The sequence below is a fragment of the Mobula hypostoma genome, chromosome 16 (assembly GCF_963921235.1).
Source record: "Mobula hypostoma chromosome 16, sMobHyp1.1, whole genome shotgun sequence".
In the NCBI taxonomy this organism is placed as follows: Eukaryota; Metazoa; Chordata; class Chondrichthyes; order Myliobatiformes; family Myliobatidae; genus Mobula; species Mobula hypostoma.
Window position 1 is genome coordinate 37,476,250 of NC_086112.1, and position 15,982 is coordinate 37,492,231.

Here is a 15,982-nt window from a genome sequence, read left to right on the forward strand (position 1 = left end):
GCCCATAACCCTCCATTCCTTTCCTGTCCATATAGCTATCCAATTTTACTTTAAATGACAATATCGAACCTGCCTCTACCACTTCTGCTGGAAGCTCATTCCACACAGCTACCACTCTCTGAGTAAAGAAGTTCCCCCTCATGTTACCCCTAAACTTTTGCCCCCTAACATGTCCTCTTGTTTGAATCTCCCCTACTCTCAATGGAAAAAGCCTATCCACGTCAACTCTATCTATCCCCCTCATAATTTTAAATACCTCTATTAAGTCCCCCCCTCAACCTTCTACGCTCCAAAGAATAAAGACCCAACTCGTTCAACCTTTCTCTGTAACTTATGTGCTGAAACCCAGGTAACATTCGAGTAAATCTCCTCTGTACTCTCTCTATTTTGTTGACATCATTCCTATAATTCGGTGACCAGAACTGTACACAGTACTCCAAATTTAGCCTTACCAATGCCTTGCACAATTTTAACATTACATCCCAACTCCTATACTCAATACTCTGATTTATAAATGCCAGCATACCAAAAGCTTTCTTCACCACCCTATCCACATGAGATTCCACCTTCAAGGAACTATGCACCATTATTCCTAGATCCCTCTGTTCTACTGCATTCTTCAATGCCCTACCATTTACCATGTATGTCCTATTTTGATTAGTCCTACCAAAATGTAGCACCTCACATTTATCAGCATTAAACTCCATCTGCCAACTTTCAGCCCACTCTTCTAACTGGCCTAAATCTCTCCAAAGCTTTGAAAATCTACTTCATTATCCACAACACCACCTATCTTAGTATCATCTACATACTTACTAATCCAATTTACCACCCCATCATCCAGATCATTAATGTATATGACAAACAACATTGGACTCAGTACAGATCCCTGAGGCACACCACTAGTCACCAACCTCCAATCTGACAAACAGTTATCCACCACTACTCTCTGGCGTCTCCCATCCAGCCTCTGCTGAATCCATTTTACTACTTCAATATTAATACCTAACGATTGAACCTTCCAAACTAATCTTCCATGTGGAACCTTGTCAAAGGCCTTACTGAAGTCTATATAGACAACATCCACCGCTTTACTCTCCTCAACTTTCCTAGTAACCTCTTCAAAAAATTCAATAAAATTTGTCAAACATGACCTTCCACGCACAAATCCATGTTGACTGTTCCTAATCAGACCCTGTCTATCCAGATAATTATACATACCATCTCTAAGAATACTTTCCATCAATTTACCCACCACTGACGTCAAACTCACAGGCCGATAATTACTAGGTTTACTCTTAGAACCCTTTTTAAACAATGGAACAACATGAGCAATACGCCAATCCTCCAGCGCCATCCCCGTTTCTAATGACATTTGAAATATTTCTGTCAGAGCCCGTGCTATTTCTACACTAACTTCCCTCAATGTCCTAGGGAATATCCTGTCAGGACCCGGAGACTTATCCACTTTTATATTCTTTAAAAGCGCCAGTACTTCCTCTTCTTTAATCATCATAGTTTCCATAACTTCCCTACCTGTTTCCCTTACCTTACACAATTCAATATCCTTCTCCTTAGTGAATACCGAAGAAAAGAATTTGTTCAAAATCTCCTCCATCTCTTTTGGTTCCACACATAGCTGTCCACTCTGATTCTCTAAGGGACCAATTTTATCCCTCACTATCCTTTTGCTATTAATATAACTGTAGAAACCCTTTGGATTTATTTTCACCTTACTTGCCAAAGCAACCTCGTATCTTCTTTTAGGTTTTCTAATTTCTTTCTTAACATTCTTTTTACATTCTTTATATTCCTCGAGCACCTCATTTATGCTGCCTATATTTATTGTAGATCTCTCTCTTTTTCCGAACTAAGTTTCCAATATCCCTTGAAAACCATGGCTATCTCAAACTTTTACCCTTTTCTTTCAACCTAACAGGAACATAAAGATTCTGTACCCTCAAAATTTCACCTTTAATTGACCTCCATTTCTCTATTACATCCTTCCCATAAAACAATTTGTCCCAATCCACTCCTTCTAAATCTTTTTGCATCTCCTCAAAGTTAGCCTTTCTCCAATCTAAAATCTCAACCCTGGGTCCAGACCTATCCTTCTTTAATTATATTGAAACTAATGGCATGGTGATCATTGGACCTGAAGTGCTCCCCAACACGTACCTCCATCACCTGACCTATCTCATTCCCTAACAAGAGATCCAACACTGCCCTTTCTCTAGTTGGTACCTCTATGTATTGCTGCAAAAAACTATACTGCACACATTTCACAAACTCCAAACCATCCTTTTACAGCATGGGCTTCCCAGTCTATGTGTGGAAAATTAAAATCTCCCATAATCACAACCTTGTGCTTACTACAAATATCTGTAATCTCCTTACAAATTTGCTTCTTCACTTCTCGCTCCCCATTAGGTGGTCTATGATACACCCCCATAAGTGTTACTACACCTTTCCCATTCCTCAATTCCACCCAAATAGCCTCCCTAGACGAGCCCTCGAATCTATCCTGCCAGAGTACCACTGTAATATTTTCTCTGACAAGCAATGCAACACCTCCCCCTCTTGTCCCTCCGATTCTATCACACCTGAAGCAACGAGATCCAGGAATATTTAGTTGCCGAACACACCCCTCCTATAACCATGTTTCACTAATAGCTACAACATCATACTTCCAGGTAGACAGGGACTTATTAGGGAGCGTCAACATGGCTTTGTGCGTGGTAGGTCATGTTTGACCAATCTATTGGAGTTTTTCGAGGAGGTTACCAGGAAAGTGGACGAAGGGAAGGCAGTGGATATTGTCTATATGGACTTCAGTAAGGCCTTTGACAAGGTCCCGCATGGGAGGTTAGTTAGGAAAATTCAGTCGCTAGGTATACATGGAGGGGTGGTAAATTAGATTAGACATTGGCTCAATGGAAGAAGCCAAAAAGTGGTAGTAGAGAATTGCTTCTCTGAGTGGAGGCCTGTGACTAGTGGTGTGCCACAGGGATCAGTGCTGGGTCCATTGTTATTTGTCATCTATATCAATGATCTGGATGATAATGTGGTACATTGGATCAGCAGATTTGCTGATGATACAAAGATTGGAGGTGTAGTAGACAGTGACGAAGGTTTTCAGAGCCTGCAGAGGGACTTGGACCAGCTGGAAAAATGGGCTGAAAAATAGCAGATGGAGTTTAATACAGACAAGTGTGAGGTATTGCACGTTGGAAGGACAAACCAAGGTAGAACAGGGTTAATGGTAAGGCACTGAGGAGTGCAGTAGAACAGAGGGATCTGGGAATACAGATACAAAATTCCCTAAAAGTAGCATCACAGGTAGATAGGGTTGTAAAGAGAGCTTTTGGTACATTGGCCTTTATTAATCAAAGTATTGAGTATAAGAGCTGGAATGTTATGATGAGATTGTATAAGGCATTGGTGAGGCCGAATCTGGAGTATTGTGTTCAGTTTTGGTCACCAAATTACAGGAAGGATATTAATAAGGTTGAAAGAGTGCAGAGAAGGATGATGCTGGGATTTGAGAAACTCAGTTACAGAGAAAGGTTGAATGGGTTAGGACTTAAAATTATGATGGGTATAGATAGAGTGAATGCAAGCAGGCTTTTCCCACTGAGGCAAGGGGAGAAAAAAACCAGAGGACATGGGTTAAGGGTGAGGGGGGGAAAAGTTTAAAGGGAACATTGGGGGGGGCTTCTTCACACAGAGAGTGGTGGGAGTATGAAATGAGCTGCCAGACGAGGTGGTAAATGCGGGGTTTTTTTTAACATTTAAGAATAAATTGGACAGACACATGGATGGGAGGTGTATGGAGGGATATGGTCCGTGTGCAGGTCAGTGGGACTAGGCAGAAAATGGTTCGACATAGCCAAGAAGGGCCAAAAGGCCTATTTCTGTGCTGTAGTTTCTATGGTTTCTATGCTGTAAGCTCATCCACCTTTCTTACAATGCTCCTAGCATTAAAATAAATACACTTAAGAAATTTTCCACCTCTTACTCTCTGTTTATCACTAACAGTGCAAATAACTTTACTATTTTCTTTTTCTTCCTTTTCCCCTACATCTGTTCCTACACTCTGGTTCCCCTCCCCACTTGTATCTAGTTTAAATCCACGGGAGCCTCTCAAGCAAACGTACCTGCAAGAATATTTGTCCCCCTCCAGTTCAGATGTAAACCATCCTGCCGAAACAGGTCCCACCTTCCCTGGAAAACTGCCCAATTATCTATAAATCTGAAGCCCTCCCTCCTGCACCATGTCCTCAGCCACGTGTTGACCTGCTCTATCTTACTATTTCTAAACCCGCCTGCACGTGGCACTGGTAGCAATCCGGAGGTTGCTATTCTGGAGGTCCTGTCCTTTAACTTAGTGCCTAACTCCCTAAACTCACCTTTCAGGGCCTCCTCACTCTTCCTACCCACGTCATTGGTCCCTACATGGACCACGACATCCGGCTGCTCACCCTCCCTCTTGAGAATACTGAGAACGCGATCTGAGATATTGCTGATCTTGGCACCAGGGAGGCAACAGACCATCCGGGATCCTTGATCTCTTCCACAGAACCTCTTATCCGTCCCCCTAAATATCGACTCCCTTATCACTACTGCTCTCCTCTTTTCCCTCCTTCTCTTCTGAGCTGAGGGTCCCATCTCAGTGCCAGAGACGCAACCACTGCAACTTGTCCCTAGTAGGTCGTCCCCATCAACAATATCCAAAATGATATACTTATTATTGGTGGGAACGGCCACAGGGGTTCTCTGCTCATTCTGTCTATTCCTCTTCCCTCTCCTGATAGTCACCCAGCTACCTGTCTCCTGAGTTTTAGGGGTGACTATCTCCCTGTAACATCTGTTTATTTCTGCCTCTGCCTCATGAATGATCCAAAGTTCATCTAGCTCCAGCTCCAGTTCCCTAACTCGGTTTGTCAGGAGCTGCAGCTGGATGCACATTTTACAGGTGTAGTCATCAGGGACAATTGTGCTCACCCTGACTTCCCACATACTGCAAACAGAGCACTCAACTGCCCTAACTGCTGCCTCCATTACCTACTCCTAAGGTAATTAAATTAATTAAAGGAACTTCCCCGGCCTTACCTCACTGGGAGTGAAGCTCGTCCTTCAGCCTCTGCTCGCCAAAGCCGCTTGAGCCAAAGCCTGCCTACTCTGTCTCCCTCTACTCCGTCGCCTGGGATGGGATCACAAAATATAATTCTCCTAAAACTGTTTCTCTGCTGCTTCCTTGATTCTAGGCAATAAGTTCCACCAAATGGCGCATTTAAGTAGATGGACAGTCCTCATAAAGCTTTACCAACATTGTGAGAACCCTTTCCCTGCTTGGCTCTATCATTTTAAGAGAGTTGTGATTTCCCCAGAGCTTTCCATCAAAATCTCTTGAAATCAATGTTAATTTGCATCATTTTTTAATTTATTGAGATACAGCACAGAACAGGCCCTTCCAGCCCTTCGAGCCGTGCTAGCTAGAAACCCTGGTTTAATGAAGGATTAGTCTAAATGTGTGCTTAATGTTCAGGGCATACTCAGTGGATCAAAGGCTTGTTTCTGTGCAATATGACTATGAGAAAGGTTGCTGGAATTAGACATGCAAAAAAAAATGTAGGAGCCAACTAACAAACCAGCTCTCTACTACAGCTGGTGTACTTAACACTGCTAAGGGTTGGAGATGCAGAGAAAATGAAGCCCACATGTGACTCATATCATATACAGTATGACAGAAGGAAATGTCTTCTTTCTTGTTATGTCTCAGCTATTTCTCTTCTTTCTCTTTCTCACTCATTAACCTATTAACCAGACGACATCAGCAGCAACTTCATGGTAAGTATCTTTATGATAAGCCTGTCTTCATCCATTAATAGAAAAGTTCACTTTGTCCTATCACTCTCCCCAATTCTCTGCAACTTAAAACAAACTTGTTTTCTCTCTTTCCCAGTTCTTTACCTCAAACCTGAACAGCTCCTCTGTCCACAGACTTTGCCTTTTTTTTTGTTTTCTGTCCTCATTGGTTCCAGGTTTTAGGAAAACCTGGAGGAGAACTTGGAAACAGTGGTATTCACATGTATCTTAAGCCCTTTCTTGATGGTGGATGTCATATGCTTGGGACATACTGCAGTGCCTTTTGTAAGAGGTACATACTATATCTGCTGCAGCAGGGGAAGAGGAAATGAACATTTCTGGTGGTAGGTGAGATACCAATCAACGAAGCTACATTGTCCCAAATGGCATTAAGCGTCTGAGAATTGCATTCACCCATGCAAATAGAGGATATTCCTTCAGCCACTAATGTGTGCCCTGTCGATGGTGGAAGCGCTTTAATGTGTCAGCCTTTAACCTACTCTTATGATGACGTTATTTAAGTTACTGGTCCAGTTTGTGGTCAATTGTGATCCCTAGAATATTGATGGTGGGAGACTTGGCAATGCTAATGCCATTGAATATCAAGAGCAGATGGTTAAACTGAGTATTGTTTAAGGTGGTCATCAGTTGGTACTTTCAGGGGAAAAATTGGTTGCTATCTATCAGCCCAGGTGTAAATAATGGTCTTAGCACTTTCAGAGATGGACTACTTCATTTGCTGAGTTACAGATGGATTTGATTGGGGGTATAGAAACGTAGAACAACTTACAGCATAATACAGGCCCTTCAGCCCACAAAGCTGTGCCAAACATGTCCTTACCTCAGAAATTACCTAGGGTTATCCATAGCCCTCTATTTTTCTGAGCTCCATGTACCTGTCCAGGAATCTCTTAAAAGACCCTATCATATCCGCCTCCACCACTGTCGCCGGCAGCCCATTCCACGCACTCACCACTCTCTGCATAAAAAACTCACCCCGGACATCTCCTCTGTACCTTCTTCCAAGCACCTTAAAACTGTGCCTTTTCATGCTATCCATTTCAGCCCCGGGAAAACGCCTCTGACTATCCACACGATCAATGCCTCTCATCATCTTATACACATATGGAAAAAATGATATAGAGAAAATGTTAGTAGTTCCTCTGTAAGTAAACTGTTGATTAATTATGGTGTGGTTTCTGTTTGTGAGCAGAAACTTTGGCAATGTATATAGCTTAAGAGTTAAAACACATACCATGCACTTTGAAATTCGCCCCTTTTAAGGTTTATACATGCCACCTTATCAAAGCAACACATTTTAGGAGTTATTTTAGCATCAAAGCAACTGATTAGAACTCTCAAGCATTGCCTGTGAATAAAGGCATTAATTAATGCAAGAAAAGAATGCTTTTGTTTAGTAAGATCTGAATTACCATTAATTTAAATGTTGCAGGGATGCAGCAAATTCTGCTGGGGTTCGGCACAAATACAGTAGCATTTGAAAAGGAGATTAATTTTCTTGCGGTTCTGGGCTATACTTGAAACTATATTTCATCTACTTACATCATTTGGCATTTTGGAATCTAAATTAAATTCTGAATACAGTAAAAACTTTATATCTATTTTAAAAACGTAACTTAAACAATGATCACATGAATGAATCTTTCCTCTTTGGGAGAATGAGAGCTTGGAAATTAAAATTGTAGCTGTCTTTATGAGCATAAGGAAAGAGTGAAATATAACAGAAAAGAGTGACAGCAAGCATAAAAAAGAATCCAAAAATAGCCCACTGTTGCTAGAGAGATGGAGTTAATCAGAAACTAAAGAGGAATCTACTGAAGGAGGCAGTGGACGTTATAGAGGGACTGAATGAATATTTATCAAAATGCAAACTGCTGCAGGATCTTAACAGATCAAGCAGCATATTTTGGAGGCAAAGGAATAGTTGAAAATTGTGCCTAAAGTGAACATGGGTCCCTTGGAAGATGAGAAGGGGGCGTTAGTATTGAGTAATTTGGAAATGGATGAGGCCTGAATAACTATTTTCTGTCAGTCTACGCAGTGCAAGACACATCCAACATGCCGAAGAGGAATGTAATGGATGTTATGGTAAGTCAGGAGCTCAGTACAATCTGTCACTAAAGAGGCAGTGGTGAGCAAACTAGTAGGCTGAAAGGTTGGTAAGTCCCTTGGTCCGAATGGGATGCATCCCAGGTTATTGATAGAAATGGCAGAAGTTATAGTAGATGAATTTGTATAATTTACCAAAACTCTCTGGACTCTGGGCAGATTCCAGCAAATTGGTCAGTTAGCTTAACATCTGTAGTTGGGAAAGTGCTTGAACCTATATCAAGAAAGTTGTTGCAGTGTGTTGAAATCAACGCTACTGTGAGACTGCACCCAGAATACTGTGTACATTCCCTACTTGAGGAAAGCTATAATGGCTTTGAATTCAGTATGGTGGATGTTCACCAGGTTGACTCTGGAGATGAGGGGTTAACAAACATGGAGATTGAGTCACTTGGATCTATGTAGGATCTTACAAAGACATATCGGATTATGAAAGGGATAGATAAGATAGAGGCAGGAAAGCTGTTTCCACTGACAAATGAGACATAGACTCAAGATTCAGGGGAATGGAATAAGCATGGAGATGAGGAGAAACTGCTTTACCCTGGGAGTAGTGAATCTGTGGAATTCTCTGCCCAGGGAAGTAGTAAAGGCTACCTCACTTATTATATGTAGTACATAGTTAGATAGATTTTTGCATAGCAGGAAACTAATGGCCTTGGGGAAAAGGAAGGAAGTTGGAGCTGTCCATGGCCAGATCAGCAATGATCTTATTGAATGACGGACCATTCATGAAGTAAATAACATGAAGTAGATGAAACGTAGCCCGCTCTTAGTGGCGAAATCATCAAATCCAGATAGGAACAACCCCAGGTTTCTAACAGAATAAAAATAGGAAATTGCTGAAGCCCTGTCCATAAACCTCAAAACATCGAGAGATTTAGGGTCAAGTCTCAAGAGAGGAAAGTTGGAAATGTTGCACTTTGTTGGACAAGGGTTTGAGAGGTAGACCTAATATTTTACAGATTAGTCAGTCTAATCTTGATGGTGGGGAATGTTTTGGAAACAATGTTCAGGGACAGAATTAGCAATTTCCTAGATATGTGCGAATTGATTAGAGAAAACAACATGAATTTGTTAAATATAAATCTTATCCAATTAATGGGATGTTTCTCTGAAAAAGAAGCAGCTAGAATTGAGAAGGCAAGTACTATTGAAGTGATATGAGTTCCAAAAGATATATAATAAGATACTACTTTGTATTCTTGTCGAAATTTGAAGTCTTATAAGTAATTTCAATAACAAGGACAGAAAACTGGCTAATTGACTGAAAAGACAGATTCAAGATTGTTTAATGTCATTAACCATTGCTGTGCACATGGAGAATGAAATAGTTGTTACTCCAGATCTGATGCAGCACAAAAAAAATGCAAAAGTACAATAATAATAAAAACACAATAAATATAAATACATAAGACAGATTTTATACATAGATCAATTGTTTGTCTATTCAGTGACGCTAGGCACAGGAGTGTCTGTATATAAAGTGGCTGACAGAAAATGATAGGATAATGGTGGTGGGGGGGAGGGGGTGTGGAGGTGTTGATCACCCTTACTGCTCAGGAAGAGTAACTCTTTTTGAATCTGGTGGTCCTGTTGCAACTACTATATAGCCTCCTCCCCGATGGAGTGGAGCAAACAGTCCATGAGCAGAATGGGTGGGATCTTTCATGATGCTACTGGCCCTTTACTGACGCCTTTCTGTATATATGGCCTTGATGGTGAACAGGCTGCTGCAGGTGATGCATTGGGCAGTTTTGACTACCCATTGTAGAGTCTTCCTGTCCGCTACAGTGCAGTCTCCACACCATACAGTGACGCAGCTTCTTAGGATGCTCTCTACTGTGCATCAGTAGAATGACATGAGATTAGATGTGCATAGTCCAGCTCCCTTCAGCCTCCTCAGAAAGTAGAGGCATTGGTGAGCTTTCCTGATTGTGTATGATGTGTTCTGGGACAATGAGAGGTTGTGCGAATTGTGCAGTCCCAGGAGATTGAAACTGCTCGCCGTTCCCAATACTGTGGTGCCCATGTAAAGAGGGGTGTGAGTGGTGACTTCTCCTGAAGTCAATAACCATTTCCAGTGTCTTGTTGGCATTAAGGGAGAGGTTATTTGCCTGGCACCTGGCCACAAGCTCTTCCATCTCCTCGCTGTAGGTCATCTCATCATTGTTGGTGATGAGCCCCACCACTGTTGTGTCATCGCCAAACTTGACAATGTGATTGTTTAGGCTTTTGGCTGTGGTACAGCGATGGGCTCAGCACACAGCCCTGGGTGACACCAGTGTTGAGGATGGTGGGACAGAGGAGCGGTTGTGCATCCTGACTATCTGTGGTCTATTGATTAGGATGTCCAAAACCCAGTTGCACTGTATTTAGACTAAGGGGTAAGAGTTTGTTCACTATGGTCTGCGGGACAATAATGTTGAATGCCAAAGTAAAATCCAGAAACAACATTCTGACATGTGTCCTTGCTTTCTAGGTGTGTCAGGACCAGGTGCATGACGGATGAGGGCTTCTGTCGTTAAGTATATTGGTGAGTGCCCAATGTGGCAGGAAGATGTGCAGTAGTCCTTTATTGATTGATTGATTGATTGATTGAGATACAGCGTGGAGTAGGCCCTCTGAGCCACGGCGCCCAGCAATCCCCCAATTTAATCCTAGCCTAATCACAGGACAATTTGCAATGACAATTAACCCACCAACCTCTACATCTTTGGATTGTGGGAGGAAACCCAAGTACCCAAAGAAAGCCCGTGTGCTCGCAGAGAGAATGTACAAACTCCTTAAAGGCAGCGGTGGGATTATTTCTGAAGGTGTAGTGTTCATTGGTACAGGGATGGTGGTGGCTGATTTGAAGCATGTGGGGAGAGAAATCTGGATGAGTGAGGTGTCGAAGATGTCTGTGAAGTCATCAGGCAGTCAGCGTGCACGTCAGTGAACTGATATACTCCTTGAATATTCGTCCTGGGATGTTCTCCAGCCCTGTTACATTATGGGGGTTGACTCTCTACAGAGACCTTCTCACACCTACTGCTCTTCCAGGTAGTTGCTGCTCACCTGGGAGAGGGTAGCCTTCATTGCTAGCGTAGTGTACCTGCTTTAGCCACTTCCGCTGGTAGCCCATTCCATATACTGACCATTGTTACCCCTCAAATTTCTAATTAAATCTCTCCCTTCTCACCTTAAACCTTTGCTCCCTACTTCTTGATTGTACTAACCCTGGGATACATCTATGAGATCATCTCACATTGTCCTATGCTCCAAAGAAAGAAACCCCAAACTGTTCAAACCCTCTCCCAGCAACATCCTCCGCAATCTTCTCTGCACTCTTTCCAGTTCTCTGGTGTCTTTTACCTTCCTTCTTTCACAAGAATGTTCTGCAACAACTCAGAGACATCCTCAACCTTCACACCAGAGGGGCAACATGCTATCCGAGGGTCTCTTTCGTGGCCATAGACTTTTTTTGTCAGTCCTGTTAACCATAAAGTCTCCTAATACTGTAGTGCTATCTGACTCCACCAGTCCCTCTGAGCCATTTCTGGTCCCACAGAGCTGACTGCTGCTGTGTCTTTCTCTTGAGCAGTCACCTTCCCCAACAGTAGCCTGAACGGTATCATCATCATCATCATCAGGTGTCATGCCCAGTTTGAGCTTTGACTGCCATGGCCCACACACTCCTGTTTCGGGTCAAGTGGGTCAATTCATTGGTATTCATTTCCAGTTCCTTGGCTGCTGTCTCCATCATCATTTGTCTTTGCCTTCCTCTTGCTTTCTTCCCTTCAATCTTTCTCATAATTACCATGCATTCTAACTCCTCTTTCCTAATCACATGTCCAATGAAGTTGCATTGCCTTTTCATGATTTCATACATCATTTCTCTTTTTGTGCTTGCTCTGTTCAAGACATCCTCGTCAGATATTCGGTTCATCCATGATGTTCTTTGCATCCTCCTCAAAAACCACATCTCTGCTGCTTCAATTTGTTTCCTCACGTTACTAGATATTGTCCAACATTCTGAGCCATATAACGTAACTGGATAAACGTAACATTTCAGTACTCTGAGGCGGGATGTAATGCCTAGTTTAGTATTGGTCAATATACTCTTCATTCTCGTAAAGGTGTCTTTTGCCATCCCTATTCTTCTTTTGATGTATAGTATACTTGTTTTGAAAGGACATGGCCACAGGGGTGCACCATCTGTCTACCCCCTCTACCTTTTTTGGTGTTCACCTTAATGTCACCACCTTGCTGAACCTTGCAATAATCTTCATCTTTGGCTGTTTTCAAATTACTGAGTATTGTACGTATATTGGAGATCCATTGTTGGTATCTCTTTGACAAAGTGCCACACATGAGGTTGTTTAACAAGTTAAGAACCCATGGTATTGCAGGAAGAATAAGAGCATGGATAGAGCATTGGCTAAATGGCAGGAGACAAAGAGTGAGAAGAAAGGAAGCCTTTTCTAGTTGGCAGCTGGTAACTATTGGTGTTCCTCAGGGGCCTGTGTTGGAACTGCTTCTTTTTACGTTATATATTAATGATTTGGATGGTGGAATTGAAGGCTTTGTGGCCAAGTTTGCAGATGATATGAAGGTAAGTGGAGGGGCAGGTAGTTTTGAGGAAGTAGAGAGGCTACAGAAGGACTTAGACAGATTAGGAGAATGGGCAAAGAAGTGGCAGATAGAATACAGTGTTGGAAAGTGCACTGCCGTGCACTTTGGTAGAAAAATTAAAAGTATAGACTATTTTCCAAATGGAGAGAAAAATTCAAAAACCTGAGATGCAAAGAGACTTGGGAGTCCCCGTGCAGGAATCCCTAAAGGTTAATTTGCACATTGAGTCTGTTGCGAGGAAGGAAAATGCAATGTTAGCGTTAATTTTATGAGCAAGGATGTAACGTTGAGGCTTTATAAAGCACTGGTGAGGCCTCACAGAGTATTGTGAGCAGTTCTGTATTTAAGAATGTAGTATTTAAGAAAGGATGTGCTGACGTTGGAGAGAGTTCAAAGGAGGTTCACAAAAATGATTCCAGAATTAAAAGTTTGTCGTATGAGGAGCATTTAATGGCTTTGGGCCTCTACTCACTGGAATTCAGGGGATCTCATTGAAACATATCGAATGTTGAATTGCCACGATAGAGTATATGTGAGGAGGATATTTCCTTTGGTGGGAGAGCCTGAAACATAGAAAACCTACAGCACAGTACAGGCTCTTTGGCCCACAAAGCTGTGCCAAACATGTCCTTACCTTAGAAATTACCTTGGGTTACCCATAGTCCTCTATTTTTCTAAGCTCCATGTACCTATTCAGGAGTCTCTTAAAAGACCCTATCGTATCCGCCTCCACCACCGTTGCCAGCAGCTCATTCCACGCACTCACCACTCTCTGTATAAAAAGCATACCCATGATATCTCTGTACCTACCTCTAAGCACCTTAAAACTGTGTCCTCTCATTCTAGCCATTTCAGCCCTGGGAAAAAGCCACTGACTATTCACATGATCAATGCCTCTCATCATCTTATACACCTCTATCAGGTCATCTCTCATCCTCTGTCACTTCAAGGAGAAAAAGCTTAGTTCACTCAACCTATTCTCATAAGGCATGCTCCTAAACCATCTTCTCTGCACCCTTTCTATAGTTTCCACATCCTTCCTGTAGTGAGGTGACCAGAACTGAGCACAGTACTCCAAGTGGGGTCTGACCAGGGTCCTATATAGCTGCAACATTACCTTTCGGCTCCTAAATTCAATTCCACGATTGATGAAGGTCAATGCACTGTATGCCTTCTTAACCACAGAGTCAACCTGCACAGCAGCTTTGAGTGTCCTATGGACTCAGACCCCAAGATCCCTCTGATCCTCCACACTGCCAAGAGTCTTACCATTAATACTATATTCTGCCATCATATTTGACCTACCAAAATGATCCTCCGCTGTAAGCTCTGACAGCCCTCCACACTGTCCACAACACCCCCAACTTTTGTGCGATCAGAAAATTTACTAACCCATCTCTCCACTTCCTCATCCAGATCATTTATAAAAATCATGAAGAGTAGAGGTCACAGAACAAGATCACTGAGGCACACCACTGGTCACCGACCTCCATGCAGAATATGACCCGTCTACAACCACTCTTTGCCTTCTTTGGGCAAGTCAGTTCAGGATCCACAAAGCAATGTCCCTTTGGGTGCCATGCCACCTTACTTTCTCAATAAGCCTTGCATGGGGTACTAGTGAGTCTTACTTCAGTAGTGGGCAAATTGTTAACAAAGATCCTGAGAAGCAGGGTTTATGAGCATTTGGAGAGACGTAATTTGATTAAGGGTAGTCAGCATGGCTTTGTCAAGGGCAGGTTGTGCCTTGGGAATTCAATTAAATTCTTTGAGGCTGCAACAAAACACATTGATGATGATAGAACAGTAGATGTAGTGTATATAGATTTCAGTAAGGCATTTAATAAAGTTACCCATACAAGGCTCATTCAGAAAGTAATGAGACATGGGATCCAAGGAGACCTTGCTTTGTGGAACCAGAATTGGCTTGCCCACAGAAGGCAAAGGGTGGTTGTACTCTAGATTGTTCATATTCTGCATGCAGGTCGATGACCAATGGATTTCCACAGGGATCTGTTCTGGGACCCCTCCTGTTTGTGATTTTTATAAATGACCTGGATGAAGAAGTAGAGGGTGGGTTAGTAAGTTTCCTGATGACACAAAGTTTGGGGGTGTTGTGGATAGTCAGGAGGGTTGCCAGAGGGGTTACAGCGGAACATCACTAGGATGTAGAACTGGGCTGAGAACTGGCAGATGAAGTTCAACCCAGAGAAGTGTGAGGTGGTTCATTTTGGTAGGTCAAATTTGAAGACAGAATATAGTATTAATTGGAAGGCTCTTGGCAGTGTGGAGGATCAGAGAGATTTTGGTGTCTATGTCCATAGGACACTAATAGCTGCTGCACAGGTTGACAAGTTTGTTAAGAAGGCGTATGGTGTATTGGCGTTCATCAACCATGGGATTGAATTCAAGAGCCGAGAGGTAATGTTACAGCAATATAAGGCCTTGGTCAGACCACACTCGGAGTTCTGTGTTCAGTTCTGGTCACCTCACTACAGGAAGGATGTGGATACCATAAGAAAGAGCATAGAGGAGATTTACAAAGATGTTGCCTGGATTGGAGGGCATACCTTATGAGGATAGGTTGAGTGAAATTTGGCCTTTTCTCCTTGGAGTGATGGAGGATGAGACGCGAATTGATAAAGGTATATAAGATGATGAAAGGCATTGATCACATGGATAGCCAGAGGCTTTTTCACAGGGCTGAAATAGCTAACATGAGGGGGCATAATTTTAAGATGCTTGGAAATAGGTACCAAGGGGATGTCAGGGGTAAGTTTTTCACCCAGGGAGTGGTGGGTGTGTGGAATGCTCCACTGGTGACAGTGGATACAATAGGGTCTTTTAAGAGACTCTTGTATAGGTACATGAAACTTAGAAAAATAGAGGGCTTTGCAGTAAAGTAATTCCAGGCAGTTTCTAGAGTAGGTGACATGGTTGGCACAAAATTGTGGGCCAAAGGGCCTGTAATGTACTGTAGATTTCTATGTTCTTGTCATGGTCCGGATCGGGGTCCCTTTAAATTTAGCTTGTTTATGTTACGATCCAGACCGTTGATTCCCTGTTTTCCCGTGTCCCTCGACTTTGGTGATTAGAGGCAATTAACACTCGGCTGAACTGGTAGTTTATAGTCTCCGGCTTTCAGCCGTCCGGCGCGGGAGCGTCTGCAAAGTCACCAAGGTACGGCGTGCCAATATCATCTGGCTGGAGCAAGCCTAGTCTCTGCCCGAAGCGAGCGCCAGTAATTCGCCTTTCCTCACCGGAGCAACCCTGTCAAGTTACCTCGCCAAAGCAAGCCTGCAAAGTTTCCTCACCGAGGTGGGTCCGTCAGTTAACCCGCCAGAGGGAATCAAGAACCGCTGTCTAC

General features: G+C 42.7%; 1 protein-coding gene across 13 annotated transcripts in view; it reads left to right on the top strand.

The window, feature by feature from the left end:
- Positions 1-15,982, top strand: part of gcnt3 (glucosaminyl (N-acetyl) transferase 3, mucin type) — a 147,015-nt gene that overhangs the window by 28,897 nt on the left and 102,136 nt on the right. For 12 of the 13 annotated variants that reach the window (XR_010020597.1, XR_010020598.1, XR_010020600.1 and 9 more), the window contains exon 2: positions 10,481-10,534. The exons of the other annotated variant lie outside the window; for it this stretch is intronic. Coding sequence is in view for 1 of the 12 variants with exons in the window: in XM_063068770.1 (XP_062924840.1) it covers positions 10,507-10,534 (28 nt within the window). In the remaining 11 variants the exon portion in view is untranslated. The remainder of the gene's footprint in view (positions 1-10,480; positions 10,535-15,982) is intronic. 13 annotated transcript variants of the gene reach the window in all.